The 24,019-nt window shown below is 42.9% G+C and overlaps 1 protein-coding gene across 2 annotated transcripts in view; it reads right to left on the bottom strand.

Annotated features, from left to right (window-relative positions):
• Positions 1–10,301: 10,301 nt before the first annotated feature.
• The window catches only part of MICAL2 (microtubule associated monooxygenase, calponin and LIM domain containing 2), a 61,063-nt gene continuing 47,345 nt past the window's right edge, over positions 10,302–24,019 (bottom strand). For both annotated transcript variants that reach the window (XM_035891255.1, XM_035891256.1), the window contains 3 exons: positions 15,329–15,515; positions 14,184–14,272; positions 10,302–13,861 (listed from right to left, as the gene is read on the bottom strand). In XM_035891255.1, the coding sequence (XP_035747148.1) occupies positions 13,475–13,861; positions 14,184–14,272; positions 15,329–15,515 (663 nt within the window). In that variant the 3' untranslated portion in view covers positions 10,302–13,474. The remainder of the gene's footprint in view (positions 13,862–14,183; positions 14,273–15,328; positions 15,516–24,019) is intronic.

The following is a 24,019-nucleotide window of genomic DNA, read 5'->3' as shown; positions in this document are numbered from 1 at the left end:
TTAACCTCTCTATCCTCTGCTGTCCTTGTTCCCCACAGCATTACTAATGCTTCCTCCTTTCCCTGCTTTGCAATGGTCGCTGGCACAAAGGGAGTCTCGGGCCTTCAGGAAGTCATCCCTTACGCAGAGTTACAGGTAGAAAAAGTGATGCATAGATCTAAAGCCCTTTAATATAGAAATAATTTTGCAATGCATCCTATAATGTGGAGCAATGCTCAAAATACTGGTGCATTTGTGTCAGCAGTCATGGCTCTGTTCAGAGAACAGCCCCAGGGCAGGGACGGCTGACCTCAGAGGCCTGGTGTCCTGGGGCAGCACTGTTGCCACACACAAGCTCTATCGCCCATCTCTTCACTGCAAGTGTCTCTCCTCCGTCTGAGCTCTCCTGATCACAGTCCTTGATTGACTGGCATTGACAGCAAACAACATGGCTTTAGGCTTTTTGAGGGTTGGGATTTTTTTTATGCAAGTGGTGGAGCTTAGCTGCCTTCAGTTATTTAAACAGCAGTGAGACAGTAAGTGATTTCAGCAGAACAATCCCGTATTCATCTGGGCCTCCCACTCAAACACGATGAAACATTTGGATAAACAATTTCTCCTTTGTCTGTATTCCAAAGCCCACCTCATCCTCCTCACACTGGGAGAGAAACAACTATTTTCCTTACAGCGCAAGGATTTAGCTAAACCCTGTAGTAACCGAGAACTATCCCTAAAGCTCCATCTGTAGGCCTCACATCCGGGTCGGTGCTCACCCCGAGGTCAGGGCTGTTCAAAACTCGCTCCAGTGAGGGGCCAAACAGCCCCTGCAGGCCCCACAGACACATGCAAACCTCTTTCCAGTAAACGACACTTTTATTTTCCATTAAGTGTCACACCAAGTTTTCCCAATTCACCAAGAGTGCCAGCTTACCCTCGCGTTTGAGACGCAGCAATTTTTGTGCCAAGTCTCAAATGAGTCAGAGACGCAGCCAAGTGAGGGACAAAGGCATTACAAGACCTCTGCAAGACCACTTACAAAACTTGGAGGTGGGCCTTATTGCAGCTGCGCAGATATGGTCAAGGAGCACAAATCCTCAGTTTTTCCCCATAGCACCAATAAACCAACCACCACAGCCAGCTACTCACGAAAGGTAAATTAGCGAGACCATTTGGACGGCAAGACCATCTTCGGCCAGTTTGGGGCTTCTGGGTGGACTTGCAGGAATTGACCCATCCGACCCAGCAGAGACTGCGGCTGAGCAGACTGGACCGCTCAGGGAAGTTTGCACTGAGGAGCAGAGAAGGCAATGAAGCGACCCAAGCCTTTGGGAGGGCACGGCAAGGCCCTGTGCTGGCCCTGCCAGCCGGCACCCAGAGCCCAGCCCTTCAGAACCCCTCACCCTGCTTTAGGGGAGGACGGGTTGTACGAAGATACTCCCACCTCAGCACGGCCCCCGAGCAGGGGCCCGGCAGGGCTGGTACCTTGACAGGGGCCTGTTTCGAATGGGTTATCAAATCTGAGAAACAAACTGTAGTTTGTTTATGGCTCGGCAAAGTAGCAGCCTCTAATTAGGACTATAATTACAGCTTTTGGAGGTCGCTGTACGCATGAGTCCAGCAGCAGCCCTCCTGCAAGAGTTCTGAAGAGACCTTTCCCTCCATTTCTCTGGAGACGCTCTCCCTGGCTGAGCCCTGCAGAAGCACACAGGCGCAAGGCAGCTTCGTATTAGCAAAAAGCATGCAAATTCAGCGCGGTGCTTTTGCTCACTAGAAGATCATTGTAAATGCGATTCTCTCAGTAACAGGCTTGTAAAATTCACACACTTACAGAATAACATTCAGTGATGATCTACCATAACCTAGAAAAGCATTTTTTCCTTTTTTTTATTATTATTTTTTGTACCAGCATCCTCAGCGGTCTGGATGCATTTCAGCATCTAACACGACCTTCAAGCAGCACCACGCTCCTGCAAAGGCTCTGTGCCCAGCAGGAATGGCCAAGGAGGGAGCTCAGAGGTGAGACCACGCGTGCAGTGCCAAGACCCAGCACCACAGCGGGGACAGCCCCACAAGTCATTCCAAAGCCCAGAAACAGGGATACAGAAATCTCTCAGCACACGGGATCAGGGACTCAGGAATCTCAAGTGCTTTTGCAAACACCTCAGGTCGCCTTCCTCCCTCAGGTACAAGGGCAAAGCTGACAGCTAAGCATAGCAGTGGAGAGGTCTTTCTTGTCTGTAACATGCTGCATATTACAGACATGAGCTACCCGAATATCCTTAAAGCCCTGAAAGCTTGCAATTAGTTTTGTTAGTCATTTTCTCCTGGAGTGATTTTAAGGCAGAAAATACCCATGGAAATAGAGGGCAGGTCTCCCCCACAGCTACCAGGTGCCTGCACCAGTTTGGCTCAAGCTGACAGGAGCAGCACGGCTGCAGGGGCCTGTCAGCCTCGTGCAGGAAGAGAGCAAACCTCTCCCGGTGTCGCAGGACGTCGCTGCCAGTCCCCGCAGGGACCGAGGGAGGGTTTGCACAGGGCACTGAGCTGTGCAGACCCAAATCCAGGACTCACACTGCCTCATGGTCTCAGCACCCCTGTGCACTGGCCGGCACAGCCAGGCCATGCCAGCTCTATGAAACTGCTCTACCAAAAAGCTCAAGCTCAGATTTTTGAAAGCTCAAGTGTCAGAGCTGTTTACTGCGCCTCCGTGACTAACAAACTGCTAAATGTTGTCTACCACCAGGCATGATCCCTCTGCTACTCCAGACCAGACAAATGCATCATCACATCCCTCCTCCTGGTCCCAGAGGCTTTGCCAACACACCAGCCCCATTTAATGAGGGAAAGGTGCTGAGTTACACGCCGGTGACTCAGGCACACCGTGCCAATTCAGCGCTGCACACAGAAGCACTGAAACGTTTTTTCATGTTATACCACACTTGGCAGTGCATATTGCAATGGGTTTTGCTTAGCTGATGAAAACACCATGGTCCCATGACAGTCCCTGGCATGGGTCCCCTTCAGAAACCTGCCCGGGAGCAGCGTGCCACCGCACACGTGGCAAAGGAGAGGCCCTTTCCAAAGGGGCTTAGCGTCCACCCACCCAGGGCTTTGCAGACAGCTCTCGGCACCTTCTATGATTACCATTTATAAGGCGCCGATCGCTCCAGCATCCGAGTGCCCCCACCGATAACGCGAGGGCCAACAGACGGATGTAAGCAGGAGATGTTATTCATATTGGCGAATCCCACTTGACAAGTGGGCCTGACTTTCTGTACGGGCTGCTGCTCCCGAGTCATCTGCCAAACCAGCATCAGGCAAATCACATTACTGTGGCCTGACAAGGAGATGACAAGGGCTCGGCAGCCAGCCAGATTTGGGCAGAGCCAAGCCCCTGCTGGGGGCAGCTGGGCCGGATGGGCCGTTTCGCCCCCACCTCGGGCAGGGCACACGCTGCCCACAATGGCACAAAGCCTGAACTGTGCCAAACCACCCCCCCTCCCCACTGGAAGTGCTGGGCTGAGCGCCTCGGGCACCAGCTGGCTCAGGGCAGCTGTGTCTTAGCAGCCTGGCTCAGGAGCAGCCGCTCCGCGCGTGCCTCTGCCCGCCTTGGACAAAAATGGTCAAAGATGCTCCACTGAAAAATCCCCAACCAAGGCAGCTGCAGCAGCCTCCCCGTCAAGGCAATGCCACCGTGCTGTAAGCAGCCAGAAGCACTCACATTTATCCTCTCTCTGCCTCTTGAACTGGTTTTAAGTCGTGAGAGGGGAATTCATTTTTAACAAGGTACAGTGAAAGCTCCCGCCGTATTCCTTGGCTAAGGTGAATCAGACCAAACGGGAGCCTTGCACAAGCAGAAAGGGGGAGTGAGCCTTGCCAAGCTAACCGAAGCATTAAAAAAAACAAATACAAACCCAGAGAACATCCCTGAAGGCAGATACAAAACAGAAACAGAGCCAGGAAATAACAAATTTTAAAATATCAGCCTTTCTGCTTTGGGCCACAACACTCCCAGCGTACTGGTGGTCAGGAAGAAAGTTTCTGCAGGGAGGCTGGTCCAGAAAATGCCCTCGAGAGCACCCTGATCCATCTGGCCTGGGGGGGGGCTCCTCACACCAACACAAATCTGGTGGCTAAACTGGGTGGAGACCCTCTCTCTGGGCCCTCAAAGGGGTAAGAAATCGTTCATACCTGCTGCTGGCAGTGAGAGGGGACCCTGCCCGGAGGCCAGGCAGCTCAGCACCTGCCCCCCGGCTCAGGAAAAAGCACATAGGAAACTCCTGGTTTCTTACAGCCCTGCCTGTGTTGCCTATCTGCACAACGGCCCTGTTTGGCCAGGGATGAAGAAAACCTACATGAATTCAGTGTTGCAACCTCCATTTGGGATGTGGCATTTTGGCGCCCCTGACACACCGCATTTTTGTGACTCCCTGGTGGTGGTGAAGCAGGAGCAGCCGTTACCCACAGCTGCCCCAGCCATTCTGGAGCGACAAAGGGCTTTCAGCACCTGGGGTGAAAAGCACCACAGAAATCCCAGGTGCTGCTCTGGTCAGGGGGAGGCGGGTGCCCAGGCACCCAGCTCACCTTCCCTGCTGTGCAACTGGCCCAACACAACCCAGTGCCCCCTCCATAAAGACCCCAGCTTAACTTGTGTCCTGCTTTTCCAGCTGGCAATCCTGAGGCTCTTGGCCTGCCAGTAAACCATGTCACTCCATAATTCATTCACAGGATGAGTGGACTCTGCCTGGCCTTGTATGGAGCTACAGACCAAAGGCAACGATAGGAGTGAACAATTTTAAAGTGGAGTTACTCATAAATGTAGTCAGCTCTGACGGTGAAGGCAAACACCAGTTGGCATCAAAAATACCATTAACAAATTCAGTCAGCAGACCACAAATTGATTTGTAGCACAGCCAGCACACTTCCCTGCCTCTCTGACTTCTTACTGTATAATAAATAAAAAAGAATAATCTAGGAGTCCTGCTTGTAACACAGCAGTGCTTTAAGCAAGCCGTGGGGCAGAAGGAAGGTGCCACCACACCAGTGCTACGGAAGCGCAGCCAAAACGAACCCAGCCAGCGCAGGGATGAGATACGGAGCAGAAAGGGCTTGCTGGGGAAGCACAGGCCCCGTGGGACCGAGAGGGGACGGGGGAACGACGACACCTCTAGCTTGCTTAGAGCTCGGTCTTGCTGTAATCCACTGGTCACCAGCCCGCGCTGGAGCGAAAGCCGAGGTCAAACCTGTCACAGCTTCAGCTGTGCCCTGCAGCCTCAGCTTCAAAGCATGTAAGGCTGCACGGGAGGCTCGCCTGTGTTGGAGTTTGAAACCAAAGACATCCCATTAAGGTATTGCACAGATCTGCCTTCAGAGGCTATAGGGCTTCTAGCAGCGTTCCCAAACTGATGTCCTGCCCAAACTTTGAGTTTTCATCACACCTGAGAAACTGCCAGGCAGATTTCTGTCCTTGAAAAAGGACACTCCTGTAAAAGATACGGCGTTTGACATTTCACAGATTTCAGTTCTTGCCACCCCTCTCCTCCTTTTTCAGGCCTCCTGCATACTTCTACAGAAGTCATTTCCAGGTTATGGTGGCCAACAGGGCAAAGCATAATGACAACCACTGCCCCCATTTCCACGGGGTGGCATGCTGCTCCCTGTGCAAGGGGGCCTGATCCCCTGCCCGGCTTCCAACCACCATAAGCAAATGCTTTCCTGCTGCCCCTTCTCCACCCATGGCCCAGGGACAGGCTCCACCACGCACTCTTCCTCCTGTCCCCACACCAGGAATCCGTCCTCTCCCACTCCATGCCAGCACCTACACAAATTCTTCAGCAGCAAAACAGATTTTCAAAGTATCCACTACTTACTTGATGAACAAACACTTCTGAATTCAGGCACAAAATATAACCAGGGAATTTGAAGTTGACAAAGCAAGAGAGAGCCCAAAACACACGAATTTCGAATGCATCCAGGACACTGCACATTAATGCTCTAAGGCAAACTAAGCAAAAATTAATAAGAGATAAAGGAAAAAGCAAGTCACTGAAAACCTACTAGGTATGCTGAATGCATATCTTTATGGAAAATTGCTTCTCAAACAAAAACTGCTATAACAACACATTATTCCTATCATTTTAGAGTAAATATATATTTTATCAGAGCAATCTGTGTTAGTCTGGTATATTAATGCGCATAATAATTGTGAATTTGGAGCGCAGCCACAACCGTTTCAGTCTCTGGAGTGATCGGTGTCTGTCAAAATAATATTTTTTTTGCACACAGGCTGAAAGCACCGAAAACCTTAAAACAAAGATGTGAATTAATACCTGCAGAATAAATGCGGGAAGAGCAAATTCAAGACTACAGCAACATGCAAATTTCTTTGCAATTTCACATTTCAAAAGAACATCTCAGAAATACCGGCCATTTCAAACACATTCGGAGCCCACCACCTGATGAGATGAGATCAAAGCCTCCCTTCTTTTTATGTTAACACAGTTCATGAAGAAAAGGAAAGAGACCTGGGGAAATATTTACATGACTAATATATAGACTTGGATCAAGCATTAATACATAATGTCTTCTGATCTTCAGCGACATGATCTTTCATGCAAAAAAATCAAGTCATCTCTGAACATCTCACGCCTTTGAAAACATAAATATTAATGCAGAATCCAGTGCATTTCAGAAAGCATTGTTTTGATTGGAATGTGAGGAATGAGTGAGCCAGAAATTAATTAAAGCCAATTATAGTAACTAATTGCCATAATGGTGTGGGAAAACGCAGACCATAGCCCTTGCTTGAGGTTGGAATACATACAGCAGCAACTTTCACTGGCATTTTATAGCTGTAGCAATCTACAAGAAACCAAGAAGAATAGAAATTACTTTTCTTGGTAGAGTTAATGAAAGGCTGACATTTGAATTTGAGCAATTTTAAGAAGTTTTGTCTCTTCTTTTTCTTTTCAAATCAAGTATGCTTAAAAACTGCGAGATCTTCTTCATTACAAAGCATTAGCACAGTTATAATAAAGGCAGGTTACCTTTACAGAACACTGGCACGTTTGCTTTTCATTAACAGACATCTAGGCAGGTAATTCTGCATCCCTTTGAGAATGAAAGATCAGTTTGGCTTTTCAAAAAAAGCACCTCTGTGTACTTATTTCTAATCCAAATGGTCCTGGTGGCAGCAGCCAAGTTCAGAACCCATTTGAACCAGTACAAAGAGGAGGACAGACAGGGCAACCCCTGAGCCTGCCAGACACAGCAAGCATCACCTCCGCACATCCAGTGCTATAATGGGATCTATAACATGAAGTAGCTGTTGAGCCTTAGAAAGCATTAACTATGTAAAGAGGCATTGGTATCATCTGCTCCAAACCCATGATTTTTGGAAGGTGCCCAGCTCAGCAGCAGCTCGAGACCAAAGTAGCAGCCTGCTCGCCTTTCAAACAAGCACCGCTGCCAATTGCGGCTATGCAAAGGCACAAAGCATTTCTGCTTTGGGGTGCGTGCTGGAGACCCAGAGCACTGGAGCTTTTGGAGAGAGCTCAACACAAGAGCAGTAGGAGGATTCAAGTCTCCTGCTCGCAGGGAGGTCTGCTCACCTGGCCAGAGGAAGACAGGAGTCCCAAATCAGGCTTGTTAAATTCACTCAGAACTTAACCCACCAGTAGTCTCTTCCTCTAGCAGCATTACTGGGAGCAAAATAAGGAACATTTAGTTTTATTGTGTAATGATTTTGACTGAGAGTGAGGCAACTAACAAACTTGCTCCCCTCAAGTTGCTCATTTTGTCTGTTTTATTTCTTTTCCGTACGCTGTGTTCTACCTTGCCCACTAGTGTGCCAGGACATGGGCTGTTTACTCCTAGGTATATTCCTCTAGTGATGGGATTTACTAGCCATCTGACTTTTTGGGCCTTCTGCGCCACCATGAGTAACACAATTTCTACAAATCTAGACTCCAACATTACCCCAATTCCAAGCTATTGTACTGATAATTTAGTAGGAATCAGTGAAACTTTATGAGAACAGCATGAACATCTGATCCCTCTCAAAGCTTCAGTGCCAAACAAATCATCACCTTGTGCAGACACAAAAGCCTCTTCTGATGTTTCCATGCCTCTGCCTAAAATGATCAAGTAAAGATGGCAGAAATTATCCTGCTCCGAAACTGTAAATTGTGCAAGGAGTAAATTTAGTGTTACCCGAATTGCTTTGTCCCTTGCAATTAAGGAAGTGCCAAGTATTGTCTTAAATGGTATTCATTGCCCCATGCAAATCATCTCCCTCTCAGACAACAAAACTGTGCACGGTGGCTTTTTCTTGGGCAGGGAAGATGCAATAGTTCATTGGGAATAACATTTGTTGTTCTTTAGTGATGTTGTCTTTAGCAACACTTTAAAAAAATTTATTTCTGTCACTGAGTCAACCCTAGTGTGGCTCAGTTTGAATTAACTTTAAAAAAAAATATCACACCATCTTTCCATTAAATTATTGGGACTATTCTTTCTGAGATTTGTTTTTTCTTGAAATCCAAAGGAAGAGATTATAGCTTAGAATTGCAGAGCAAACAGAAGATGAAGGGGAGGAAGACTTAGGAAAGCTCTCTTGGAGAACCTGCTGTTTAAAAAGAACCACAACACCAGCTTTAAAAACAAAAATGAAAATTAAAGAAAGCCATGACAGAGCAAGGGAAGGCAAAATAAATAAATAAATAAAACAAGGCCACTATTAACAGGTAATAGGTCACCATTAGCTGCAGCTTCCAGGGGTCCAGATGATACAGGGAGCTTGCAAATAGCAAGGTAGAGCTTGCTAGAGCTTTACCCACAGTTATTACCTGCATTTCCCATACATGATAGAAGATCCCAACCACATGTAACATAGCATGACCTTTATGGCATTTGTTAGGATGTAAAAGAAAAGCAGAAGGAAAGGTAACAGAAGTGAAAGAGAAGAGGACACGTGCCATTTGTGTATGCAATACAAGCAACCCCCATGCTCACCAACACCAATTTATCATTCCCAGGAAGGATACATCCCAACACCAAGCACCTCCTGATCTGCAGTAGGTGGGGTAACTTGTCAAGGACCCCGATGTATATCCCTTTCAAAAGGGACACACATGAGACTAATACCACCACAGTGAAACTCTCTGGCCTTTGGGTCAGGCCACAACAAAGATAACACAACAGCATCCACCAGAAGAGGAATTTGTGAAATAAGTGTGAAGTCACTATTCAGTCTCTGTCCTCAGCAAATATTTTTAAAAGGAAAAGATGAAACAAGGAGACTTATAAAGAACTACATTTATTTTTGTTTACAGCAGATATCATAAATAGAGCTAAAACAATTTTCACCGTGTGCAAAATACAGAATTTCCATGTGAAAATTTAAATACAGCATTAAAAACTATTTAATAAAAATATTCAGTTAAGATTATAAAGTAAAATGAAGACAGAAGATTTAGGAGAAGAAGAACAGAATCCTCACTGGCCAGGAAGACTCTGCAACAGAGGGTAAAAAACACAGCAATGGGAAGTGGTTTGAAATGGCAGACCTTTACCTCACGACCTTCATCTCAAAGCATGCTGAGCTTTGTAACAAAACACTGTAGCCCTGAAATACATAGGAAGTCACGTCCTAACCATTTGTGCAGGAAGTGACGCTTAAAATACAGAGAGGTTTCTGTGTGGGCACAGCCTAGGGACTTTCAAAGCCATCAAGACATTTTAGGATACCCACACAAATAGATACCATCGCTTTAGTCATGCAAACATGCAGGTCAGCAAGATAAGGTGTGGGGCTCTGACCCTGCAGCCCTTCTGCATTCCTGGCTGAGGTGTGTGAAATGGGGCAAGTGGCAGAGGATGTTTTGCCCCTCCTGAAAATTGCTGCTTAGATCAATTCCCGAAGGCCCTTCCCTTTGAAAGGGATCCTCAGCAGGGAAGGCTGGGTCATGGCCATGTCAACCAAAACCTCAGCGCACTTGCTTGTCAGACTGAGCCCTTGGTTCTTGTTTGGATTCATTGCCCCTTCCAGATTACCAACATGTGATTACACACACTGGAAATTAATATAAAAAACACATACAAAATAATCACACAAATTTGTCATGGAGAGTAGTGGCAACGTCTCATGCAGCAAGACAAATCCATTCATCAGAGTGGCAAATGGGGCCTAGGTAATTTGTTAAGAAAACAGTTCAAACCAAAACACTCTGGTTATATAAACTTGGCCTTTTGATATTACAAACTAAAAATAGCATGCACATCTACTGCTGTTAGGCCTGCCTGCTATGTTACTTAGGTTTTATATTGTACTTTTCCAGTACAAAAGCAAAGAAGCGCTCAGGAAGCATCACAGCGCTCACATGTTGCTTGCTCATTGCATATTTGAGCTCAACGGAAATAGGTGTTCACGCTAACCAGGAGAATCAGCTGGCTAATTTGTCCTGACCTTTTTTTTTAAATCTTTCCTTCATTACTTGAAAGAAAGAAGGCTTTAACTAGTTCTTTCAAGAAACGATGTACTTGCCTAACTTACCTTAAAGGCACAATGAAGCGTACATGCATAGACACAGAGAGCAAAATATTCTCTACAGAGAGTGCAGACGTTACCTTTTCTAGAACCATGAACTCAGGAACAGGTTAAATGATCATGCCAAAGCTTGCATCCATTAATATACCAGACACACACAGTTTGCTCAAAAAGTCTTAAAAAAAAAAAAACGTGCAATGAAATGCTGTCAAACAACAGTGTTAGTCACACAATTTTGGAACTGGAAAGCTGAAAAAATCACCTGAGAGCAGAAAAGCTTCAGCCAGTGAGCGGGTGCAGCACTGGAATGATGAATTGGACTAAAAGCAAGGAGGGAGATTGACAGACAAGACAGCAGGAAAAAAAAAAAAAAAGACACAGAACTTAACTTGATTATATAGGAAAGCATCAGAAACATTATGTAGGCACAAAGAAGAACTGGCCAAAATGCAACCACCTTTTTTCATTAAATCATGAAGAAGTACAAATAGGTACAAATCTTACTAGCAGAATATTAAGATTAAAAAAAAACCCAAAAAAACCAAAAAAACCAACTACCAATTAGATTGATACCAATAAAAAACATTCCCAACAGAATCACCTGCAAACTCCCAGCGGAACATGTAGTGTAATTAAGATTCCTCAGGAAAATGCTTTCACTATGCAAGTTCCTGAATGCTGTTGTGGGAATGTAGGGATTTTATTCCACATTATATAAATATATATAAAGCCAATACCATAGTTTTATTTTATACTTTTATTTTATTTTTAAGCTTTCTACTAGTAAGATTCATTTGCCTTAAATTAATTGGATATCAGAGATTTCCAAGTTTCTTACTATATCACCATTTTCTGTAAGTTTACCATTATGTGCATTCTGCTGAAAAGCAGAAAATTTCCTGTAGTAAACAGCAGGAGAAAATGTCAGGAAAAAACATTGACAAACTGAAATCAAAACTGATGGCAAGCCAAATTTTAAAATTTTACCACTTAGCAGTTGGCTGTGTTGCAGGAGTAACATGATAAATCACACTGCAGATTTTCTCCTTTTTGGGTATAATAATTACTATCATTAGCAAATAATTTAAAAGTATACAGCATTCCAAAGGAGGGTTTTTTTTTCAAATGCTATCAAAGAGGTACAGATACATTTCTTCACATATATACAGATGCTCACCATGTTACTATAATTGTCACTGTGTCCAGTCAATATTCTAGCAAAATTTTGCTGAATACATATTTGAACATCAATGGCAATTTATTTAAAATTAATGCTACCTTATACCTAAACAATTTTCTTCAAGCACTTTTTCAAGTTTTGTGCATATCCTTAAGAATTTTTCCCCAAATACATAAGCACTCTAAAATGTGAAAAGTTTTATTCTTGTAGTTTAAAGGAAGTCGAACTATCTAGAAGAAAAATCCAGTTTGTCATTTATTTTAAACAGAAGACACATTTCCTTTTAATACCTAAGAAACAAAACAATTCAAATAATCTTTTCCAACATTATGTTAAAAAATTAAAAAAACCTGCCAGCCCATAAGCAACACAGTCATTTAAGACCACTGGAAGGTGATCTTCAACTTTGGTACTAACTGAATGCGACATTATTTCCTATTATTTAAGCCACATTCTTTTGGCTAGAAATAAATGCTATAGATGCTTTTAATTTTAGGCTGTACATATTACTATGCTTATGTATTTACCTATTTTCTGGCTAACCTTTTAATTTAAACATTTAAGTATTTGAGAGGCAGGGAGCATGCTTACCTCACTGGCTAGCAAGGCTGAACGTAAATCAGAATTTGGGATGTTGATGTCTCCTTGCCGTTAAATAGCTTACTTAACCTGTCCTGACACCTTCTGATTAAGGCAGACCTTGTTGAGAGACATGTGAAAGAAATTTACTTAATGGCTGCTCCAGATTATAGAATTTCACCTTTCTGCCATCAGTTTTATACATTGAAATTAATAAAATACCCAATTAAGAAGTAATCTCCTTAGAATACATCTGTAGGTTTTTGTTGTTTGTTCTAAGCATATATTTTTTTAAAAATTGTAAAAGACAACAGGAACAGTGCCCACCCAGAGGCACAACAGCAGTGATTTCAGTTACAGATGAGTGCTCCGTAATTGATATTCCTTGAATCAGCCACCTAATGAGGAAGCCTTTACTTGAGGAATAAGTCAGGTCTAATTACACTACCAGTTCCTTTGACTTACGGTTTCAATCAAGCCTTCACTCAACTAAGATTTGCTCTTCAAATTTATTTCAAAACTTTAAATAAATTAGTAGTACAGATTGTACCCACTATCAACAAAGGGTATCCATCACATGTAAGGAATGTAAAAGGCATGACTAGAAGCAATGTGAATTAAGTACATGATTTTTTTTTTTTTTAACATATTCATGCAAGTTATAAATCTCATAACCCAGAGCAAAGATGAAAGCAAGGAAAAAAAAAAAAAAAAAAGGTATGCGCCATATTCAGGTTTCAAAACCCAGTCATTTGTCATAAATATTCCCCAAATATCTGAAAGAATACACATTCTTTCTTGGTCTAACAAAAAAATCAACCAAAACTCAAAAAACCACAAACGGTTTTAAAAACGTATCATCCCCCCAACAGTTTGATCACAGGATAAAATGGAGGGCAGGGAGGAGGGGGATCTACAAAATATCCTTCATCCATCCTCGTATTCTGGAAATGTGTCTGGACACTGCCCTTCATGCTCTAACATACAGTACACTTTATATTGAAAATTTTGATTGCACCTCATTTATATCAGAAAGAATCCACTGTTCATTTAAGTCACACATTAAATTGCATGAAAAGTAAAAAAAAAAACCAAAAAAACACCTGCCAAAAAAAACCCCTCAAGAAAATAGCGAGGCTGTTAATTTTGAAAATCTGAAAGGCACAATTGAGCAAGACACGTAGAAGAATTTAAACCCTATAGAATTTTTTCACCCATTCAAGCACATTTTCAAGTGATAGCTCTGCTTCCCGGTACATATGAGTAAGTACCTCTAGAAGGGCACAGAGGAATGGCACACCAAGGCTCAAGAGTTCGTACAAGTAGGTATAGTTATATGCATTGTCCCTGAAATGAAGATTGGTAGCGTGCAGAAAACCATGCATCCAGTTAGACAGGCGTCTGGGAATGTCAAGCAGATCCCTTGTCACCCGAAGGGGCCAGCTTAGCGTGCCCCTAAAGAAGGAAGTCAGGATACCTGGGGACCTGTCCTCTGGACTGCTAGCAGTAGACAAAGTGCTTTCAGTGGTGGTCTCTGTAAGTTTGGGTTCCTCTTTCTTCCATGCTTCTGTAGTCTCCTTATATAAAAGCATTAAAAAATATTAAATATACTTATAATATAAAAACAGAAAGTCCAGTTTCTATTTTCAAGTTTTTATATATATTGTCATTTCCAATTGCTCTTAAGTTGAATTTTACTTTGTATAGGGAAAGCTAATTTCCACTGAGAACCAGACTATAAACATGCCAAATTCACAGAACCAGGAGGTTATACTTTAGTATTGATGGCACTACTTCTGGACATCAGGTAGAAAACATCTTACACACACAGGTATTACACCCTGCTCCAGATGAAGCTGCCTCAACATTTCCTGCATTAGTAACATAACCAATACGTACCTTTCCCTGGATCTGTAATGTTGCTCTTCTCTTTCTGTGTTTAGTACTGATTTTGCAGTGTGTAAAATGAGGTTTACAGTAAAATTTACCTACAAGAGAAAAAATAAATTATATGGTATTTTATCTATACGCCTATGAACTGAAACCCCACTGTTTGCATCTATAAAAGGTGAAATCAGGATGATTAATGTTTGGGCAGCATAAGGAATGGTAAACTTGCCACTGACTCCGAATAGCTCACAGCTCTGAATCGGTTTCTTCTATAGTACACAGATTTGCACATTTGTTAAATAAGGTAAGGTTGTTTATCTACCACGCAGCTTTAAGATTAACAAATAGCAGAATAACAAGATTCTATAAATACCAAGTCACAAATCAACACAAGGCATCAAGCAGCAAAAAGTCAAATAATCAGTTCAATAAAGCCTTTGCAGAAGAGTCTCTGGACTGCAAAAGAACCACCTTTGGCCTTGAGTCTTTAATCCTTTTGTAGAAGGCGATCAGGTAAATACTCCAATCTACTCAAATCATTTGGAATTGGCAAGGGAATTTCAATTCCATCTAATAATTTCCCTCTAAACTCGGAAAAAAAAAAAAAAAAAAGGGCAAAAACCAATTCCCCATCTCCAAACTCCCCAGCTGTAGGTGAGATTGAGCACCCAAGATCTGCACCACAGCAGACTGGTTTAAGTTACACTGCTGCTTGGGCAGTACTACCGCTTTCAACTCCTGAGCCGTAACGTCTTGAAAGAAGTAACCTATATTCCGCCCATCCATGTAAATCTGCCACTATTGTTATAGATCACGTTATTTAATGGCCAGTTATAAGTGAAAGACGAGAATAATTCTGTATTGCTGGAGAAAAATCACCTCCCCCCCCCCGCCTTTGACCTGTGATTGCAAAAACTGCATTTTGGTCACTCAGATAATTTTCCACTGATGATTTCTTCAGGTCTGTCATAACTGGATTCTTTTGAAAGACTGGAACTGCAAGTACAAGGACTCAAAAATCAGCATGGATGCAAACAACATACTAGCAGGCCTCCTCCCGACTGAGCTACTCGGACAGGTCTTTTTCCCTAGATCCATTAAAAGCATCAATACTCAGACATTTTAAAAATATTCTTAAATAGCTCCTGTATTACCTTCTTCAACATCAAAGGCATAAATTCCTAAACGGAGTGTTGTAGAACATATTTCACACTTGAAGCACTCCCTATGAAAGAAGTGGCCTTCTGCACTCAGCCGCTCCATAACATATACCCGTTTTTTGCAGAAATAACAAATGTCGCTCCCCCCAATAGACTGAGGAAATTCTTTTCGCAGAGATCCCTGTTAAAAGATAAAAATAGAAATGTGCATAAAGCCATTGCACTACACCCAGATATAAATTCTTAAGTGGGCAGCTGCTTTAGCTGCTTGAAGTTTTACAAAGCACCCTCCACACAGAATTAAAGTAAGCATCAGTCAGCTTTTTCATTACTCATTTGCTGCAATTCTGTAGGTTTATGTAGCAATTCATAAAATTGGACATCACAAGGACTTTAAGGGGTGAGTTTCCAGCTGGACTTGCATCTTGCATCTAGCTTCCCTCCAGGAGTTCACTAACATTTTGTGTTTACTCAGGTACAAGAGCAGCACCAGCCCCAGATGCTCACGCACCGCCCTGCACCACGCTGGCTGAGGCACTCGTGTCTCACGGCTGTGGGCCTCGGCGTTTCTCAGAAGAGGGCAAAAGCAGACCTTGCCAGCCTTGAACAACAGACACGCATCTGGAGCTAAGAAAACAGGCACCCTGAAGTCTCAGGTCATACACACTCTGGAGAAAAATGTAGGCTCGTGCTTTAAGATCCAGAAAGAAAAACTGATACTCTTCAACACTGGTGTCCAAACTACCATCTACATCAGTGGCAGACATGCTTCCCAGCCATGTTCATCCTCAGACTACAGCCCAAGCTGGGGCTTGGTTTGTTTTAAAAATCAGTTTCATTCCTACCACAGACATTCAGAATATTTTTAATTCATTGGACTTTTAAAATATGATCCATATTAAAAACTTGAAGCTATTTTGAAAGTTTTTGTTGAATTTGGGTTGGCAATTAACATTCTTTAATTGCCACAAATCTTATTCTCTCTGGATATACATGCAAAAGGTACAGAAAAATAAGTTATAAATGGGTTAGGTGCCACTGGGCTTCCCTTTTCCAATTAGAGGCAGGTATGAGGATGTTACTTTGCATTCTTCTTAGTTATAAGTGGGAACAGATGAGCATCCTGTCTCTGCCACAGCTGCCAGCATCTCCCTTTCTCCCCCCTGCTGCCAGGTGAGGCGTACCACACATGGGACAGAGGAGGGGCAGGCTTGGCAGAGTCCAGGCACGTACTGACAGCAGCACACAGTCCATGCAACTCATCTTTAATCTGCCGGCAAAATGCAGCCTCGGAACAATTTTTTATGTTAAGTACAAGTCACAATTGTCATTGTCACAGGTCACACTCTTGTGCTTAAAAGTTGAGAATCCTATTCCAAATCTGCCGTTAGTAATCCATCTTGCTGTGATGGATCACTTCAGAGTATGAACTACACGAAACTTTCCAAATGAACAACCATGCAAATGAAAAAGCATATGAATGCTTTTTTAAAACCACGATGTTAATAGAACAGTTCAGATAGTTACAATGAAGTGAAAGCAATCAGGAGTTCAGTGCTGGCTAATAAGTAAGCGTCACCACCACAACACAACACCTCACTTCGCTTTCCAATACCTGACAGCTCTGAGCAGTGGAGGCAGGAGATGGAGAATGAGGAATGGGGCAAGAACCTGTAGCTCTGTCCAGAGACTGCTTCTGAATTCAACACAGAACAGTGTCAGAGTTTAAAAACAGCTCTCTTCAAAAGGAGGCACGGTGATTCAGCATTTGTGTGTTAAAAATAACTGCATAAACATGTACTGTACAAAACTTTCTTTAGAAGCCACCCTGATTAATAATTGCTTTCTGTTACTAATGGTACCAGTAATTACATTTAATAAAAGCCTCCTGAAGTTTTAATTCATACAGACAAGTAATAAAAATATAAATACAATACATGGAGAGCAACATTTCCAGCACATCCACACATCAGCATATTTTGCCAATATGCACTTGATTCCTTAATAAGTGTTAGACTAAGACCTTAAAGTGCTCCACAACCAGGGTTGTAAGTCGGGATGACATTCTGGAAGCACCACTCTTTTAAGTCAAGTTATTGCTTCTTTGTGGGTTTAGCCTTACCAGTTCAAGGGGGGGAAGCTGTGGCTTGGGTCTGTGATCATTCACATACAGATTGACAAGAACTTCAGCCACAGCTCCAATTGCACGTGAGACCTTTCCTACAGTCATCTAACCAGAAAAGGGGAGAAGATGAAGAATAGAAGAAAGAGCTTTAGTTATTCTTGAAAAAGAATTTAATGAGAGAAGGACAAGAATGACTTGAAAAACATGCAAATGATGATAAAGAGAGGCTAGAAGAAAGAGCAGAGGCAAAGTCTAGCAGAGCACAAGCATGTTCATGCGTGACCAGCGTGGTCCAGCTGGTGGCCACAGGAGGCTTCCATGCAGCCCACAGGCTTCTCCCTGTGAATGATGGAGAAATAGCTGCTGGAAACAAATGCTGCTCCCACAGCACAAGGCCTCCTGCCATGTCTGCAAAAGGCTGAGCTAGGAACTACTGCCTGGCTATCAGGGTTGGACCATTCTGATAGATTAAAAACAAAAAACCCCTGTTGTTCACTTGGACTTCTTGGGACTTTGTTGCTATATTTCAAAACAGGGGTGGGGACTAAAATTCACATTAACAAGCCACAAACCATGGCATTTCAGGAAACATTCTATGAAAATGTATTAGAAGTCCTGCACGGACATGTTTTGTTGATGCTCATGGAGCAACCATTCTCCCTCTCCCCAGTGACTCATCTTAACGCCAGAGAAAACTGGAGAAACTACACTCATGAAAGGAAGACATCTCCTTTCATCTGCTTCATCACACTACTGCAGCCACGATGTAAGGCTGTTTCTAACCCAATTTATCAAGTAGACGGGCCTGCAAGGACATTGCAGTTCCTTAGGCTGTGGCTCCAAGTGCACCGTAGCCAGACCACTGACTGTATAGTCCAGGCTTCCTTGCCAAAACATATACATGCCTGTGTGTGTGTGAAGAAGAAAGGTGTGTGTGTGCACGCGCATGTGTATGTGATGAAGAATAGAAGAAAGAGCTTTAGTTATTCTTGAAAAAGAATTTAATGAGAGAAGGACAAGAATGACTTGAAAAACATGCAAATGATGATAAAGAGAGGCTAGAAGAAAGAGCAGAGGCAAAGTCTAGCAGAGCACAAGCATGTTCATGCGTGACCAGCGTGGTCCAGCTGGTGGCCACAGGAGGCTTCCATGCAGCCCACAGGCTTCTCCCTGTGAATGATGGAGAAATAGCTGCTGGAAACAAATGCTGCTCCCACAGCACAAGGCCTCCTGCCATGTCTGCAAAAGGCTGAGCTAGGAACTACTGCCTGGCTATCAGGGTTGGACCATTCTGATAGATTAAAAACAAAAAACCCCTGTTGTTCACTTGGACTTCTTGGGACTTTGTTGCTATATTTCAAAACAGGGGTGGGGACTAAAATTCACATTAACAAGCCACAAACCATGGCATTTCAGGAAACATTCTATGAAAATGTATTAGAAGTCCTGCACGGACATGTTTTGTTGATGCTCATGGAGCAACCATTCTCCCTCTCCCCAGTGACTCATCTTAACGCCAGGGAAAACTGGAGAAACTACACTCATGAAAGGAAGACATCTCCTTTCATCTGCTTCATCACACTACTGCAGCCACGATGTAAGGCTGTTTCTAACCCAATTTATCAAGTAGACGGGCCTGCAAGGACATTGCAGTTCCTTAGGCTGTGGCTCCAAGTGCACCGTAGCCAGACCACTGACTGTATAGTCCAGGCTTCCTTGCCAAAACATATACATGCCTGTGTGTGTGTGAAGAAGAAAGGTGTGTGTGTGTGCACGCGCATGTGTATGTGAGTGGTAGGCAGGCAGGCACTGTAGTTCTCTGTTCCTGTAAAAAAGACTTTGAAGACTTCATAGATTTACAAAAAAAGTTTCTACTCTAAATACTGCTGTGATTTAGATTTTAGTTTTATAGTCAGATTAGATTCCACAGCCTCTCTGGTGGCAAAGGCAGCAAGGGCCATCCTGTTATGGCCAGGGATCTGATACTCTGCTTCTGAAGCCAGGACATTTATTACTTTTTTTTTTCCTAGAGGATCCACAATCTCATAGCTTACACTCCATTTGCCTGCCACAGAGTCCAAATTTTAAGTCTTTCACTTCTCAGTGAAATTATTTTTCTATTGCCACCACTCTAAGTCTTGCTAACAGAGAGGTTTTAAAATACAAGGAAGTTACCATGAAGAAAAAGAGAAAAATATAAATGCAATGGCATTCATGATAGTTTTAAATAATTTCAAAGCATTTTCTATCAAGTTTAAAAGCAACTAGACTGCATTGTGGGTATGTTTTCAAAAATTATGATGGTTAAAAGTATTCTTGCTAACAAAAAAAATTTGAGTTCAGGAACTTGGAAACATGTCCAGCCCCTTACAGCTCCCCTTATCTTTTGAGTTATCCCATAATTAACTTAATATCTGGGCAGATACAAAATATGCATGTTAAGACAACAAAGGCCATTCAAGGGACAAATTTCTGTACTGCTTTGTTTTGTTTAATATAAAAAGACTTCTAATATTGGTCAGTATCTGCACAACTTGCGGGGTAACAGCAGCAAAGTAAACTGTTAATTACCTATCACAATGCTATGCGAAGTGGTACATTAAATTATAAACCAACAGCAGAAGTGAGATTACTTGCTACTACAGGAAAACTACGTTCCTTTGTATTGTTTAAGATCACAGAAGACAAAATTTTCCTCCCCAGATTCTGCACCTCTGAATACGCTGAGCAACTTTTAGGCCACATACAACTTAATACCCATGAGCTCCTAGGTAAAAGAACGCATTCAAAGTCAGCTGAAACAGAAAGTTTACCCTGAACTAGTTAAATGCTGGAGCAATCAGTTAAACAATAAGGCTATGCTTAAAGGGCAAGTAGTTGAATTTCAGGAAAAGTATCCTTGAGCCTGAACTACACCTTGCAAGTCATTAGGTTGATTTCTGTTCTCTGCCCATTGGAGCAATCTGTGTCAATATTGAAGCAGTCAAAATAAGAAAACTGCATGCTTATACATTAAAAAATGTTATTAAAAGGAAGTGTTCTTGTAATGAATGTGAATTCATGTTCCGTGTAAAAGCAAATGGGATTTCAATTTAATCTAGCGACCGGAAGATTGCTGACTGCTCTCCTCTCCTCATCAACAACCACCAACACAAACATCGCTGCTACTGACCAGCGGGGAGGGCAGGACACAAGTGGACTTGAGGACTGATAGGATCTCATTTTAGAGAAACTGTTTAATAAGGACATATTACTGAGGGGAGATCTCTACTGATTGTCCTTACTGAATCAGATGTGCGGGTAGACAAGAGGAGATCAATTCGCTACAGCCTTGGTACTGCACCTTTCAAATGCCTTCAGTCACAACACAGAAACATCAGGGCAGGATGGGAATCCACCCAGGCAGCCCTGTAAGCACCTGCCACCCGCAGAAACCTGTGGAGAATGGGAGGGACCGGGCATGCAAGAGCAGCACTGCCCTGCAGGGCTCATCACTTCTGCCCTCTTACAACTGCCGAGCAACCCCCGGTGTCTTCTCTAAACTTCACCCTGCTTATGGACAAGGACTTCAATAATATCCTCACACATTTAATTGTGTTCATGTAATAAACTCCAGTTGCAGGAGAGAGGGTCTGACCCCAAATCTACACACATTTCTTTAGACAACCTGCCAACTCTTACACAGCTTAGCTTGGGTCAACAGCCTGCCTGAAGCTGCTCAGGTACCCTAGGAACTCAGTATACACGTAATAGGTTTTATGTTTTGCTCATGCCCTTACTACCCTTGAGGTTACTGGTGTACGTGAAGTCCCACACACGCATGCCATTTTGCAGTGCTGGGGCCACTACCGATGTGTAACAGGCTGCTCCTCACAATTTGGGCAGGTTTATACCAGTAGCTTTAAATCCTTTACGGGAAAGGAATCTTACAAGAGTTACTTTACATGGTGAATTTCAGGAAACAACAAGAAAACACTTAAAAATCCCCCAAGCATTTGTGATTTACTAAGACTACTGACGTGTCAATGACATGTTGCCAAAGCTTTTCAACTGGTTGATTAGGGTTGTTACTAACATGGGAAGAGAAAGCTGCCTCTTGTATTTCTCCGCACTAATATTTATAACACTACAGCCAACCATCAAGCCTCAGTAGCATTTTCTTAAAACAACAGAAATATGCTCTCTGCCTCCTAAAGCATACAATGCTTCCCCTTTGTTGCTTCATATCCTTAATGATTTTCCTGGTCTTATTTTGCTTTGAGGGAGAGTGATTTATTTTTGATAACACTTGCTACATATATTTTACCTCTGAGATAAACAACATTTGAGTAATAAGTTACTGTGTGGAGGAAACACCCAAGCCCTGCTTACTGCTGGTAATTAGAGTCATGTCACTGAAGGGAAGTAGTTGGTCCAAACTCTGCAGGCAGCAAAGCCTACTGATTGCAACAGCTTTATAGTTCTTATGACGTATTGTGTGGATTCACTCATGCAACGCTCAGATGAACACAATTTTCTGAAGGTCAATCCAACTTTAAACAGAACACAGGAATGACCAAAGCCCAGCCTGCAATATAATATCTGTTAATACATAGTTCTACTTATGTGAATTTTGACAGCTGATTAAAGCTAGGAGGTAGTTTTGATTATTATTGGCAATTTGCATATAGTGTCATATAGAAGTTAATTCTTAATAAGTTGTAATGATTGTATGTCTTTAAAAGAATATGCTTCCATAGCCCTCCTTTCAAGTGCTCCTTTCAAATCTGAGGCTTAATAGCAGGTTTCTGTAATAAGACAGTATGATTTCTTAGCCATGACTTTCAATAAATATGCCACCATAACTAATACTGTTCCCATGAAAATTCAACAGATGTAAAGGATCATCATGTCTGATAACACTCTCAGTACTCACTTGAAATTAAAATGACAGTACTAGTTAAAGGATGGGAGGGTGCTGATACTTATAGGTCATATCTCATGAACTCTTACAAAACTCAAAAGACTTCTAGTATCTTCTGTTCTTCTGCTGGGAACAAGCAGAAACACTGAGAGCGACATGAGGGAACTCTTTCTGTTGGCTTACCAATCCCGAAGGCCTTTTTCATACTGAAGTCTAGACTTACTTAGTGCTATCTCTCAGAACAGAGACCATAAATACAAATTCTGAGTCATATAACCCCACCCTCGAGACAACACAAGCACAGGCAATTACCGGTACATAGTCACAGCAGAGCGGTCCAAAACTTATTGTTAAATTATCATGCACAGTACTTGAAAATGCACACTGTGCACCTGAAATATTATCAAATTTTATTTACATAGTGCTGCACATTTAGCCAGTGTCTTATAGAACATGATAAAGTTTTCATGTTCTGAAAAGTGTGCAATCTTAAAAGATAAAACATGGGGACAATTTAACCATGGAAGGGCACAGACTGACTGCTTGTTATGAAACTAAGGCTGCAGCAGGCGTTTCTTGAAGATTACTCTTACAGGAAAAAGAGAAGAAAGAAATCTGCTTCTTGGAAAAATTTTGCTTGAGAAATAACAAGAGGTAAGCCAAAACATGGCCTGTGGAACTTGAAGAACCACCAAACTAAACTTGCCAAAGAGAGGTAAAGCTAAAGTAAACAGGGGTATCACAGGACTGAATCAACTTCACAGCACATGAATGGTATGGAGAACAAACGTCTTGCACATCCATTAACACTTCACCAGCACATCACCAACGCAAACAACAGTCCTGGACATCGGTTCAAAAGTCCACTGAGTCCATCCCCTGATCCCAGGGCAGGATCCACTTTACTTGTGTAAAGTGCACATTGGCATAACCTGCTCCAAAAGATGTCTGTGCTGCAGAGTGCAGGCCTCCCCCAGCACCTCAGCACATCCTCACCATTCAAGGGCCCCTTATCCCTATCCCAAGTCTGAGCTGAATCGCCATTTCCACAGTGACTGTCCATCACCACTTACTGGGCCGACAGTGGGCATGGAGGACAGGCACCCTCCCTTTCTCCGCAACAGCCTTGCGCAGACACCATGGCTGACTGACCCTGTCTAACCCCTCCACACCCTCTTAGTTACCCCTGTAGCAAGGACAGCACCAACAATGTCACTTGTACTCCCAGGTAACCATAGAAAGGAAACTCAAGGGGGAGTTTTGCTCCCCGCCCCCCCTTTTTTTTTTTTTTTACTACCTTTCCTATTGAAATATCTGCAGTAATCCATCATCACTTGGGGTTCGTTTGGATCAGCTTTCTATTACTGCATCTGCCTCAAAGTGGAGGAAAGGAAACGTTTGCCTGTTCATTATCAGACATGCTATTTAAAAATTCTCAAATATGCCATGCCAAATGTACCACGTTTAGACATATGTAATGCATACAGTGTACAAGAGGACCTGCGCCTGTACAGCTCTATGCAGCAGCATACTAGGCATCAAGATGTTCATGCATGTAGATCTGCCAGAGAATACACGTAGTCCTACCTAACCCGCCAAATATTTACCAAATGAGATAAAGGTATATTTACTGTACTGGTGACAGAACAAGATTTTC

This window comes from Egretta garzetta, unplaced genomic scaffold, assembly GCF_000687185.1.
Source record: "Egretta garzetta isolate BGI_Z169 unplaced genomic scaffold, ASM68718v1 scaffold573, whole genome shotgun sequence".
Lineage (NCBI taxonomy): Eukaryota > Metazoa > Chordata > Aves > Pelecaniformes > Ardeidae > Egretta > Egretta garzetta.
This window is presented reverse-complemented; position numbering and strand designations above follow the sequence as displayed.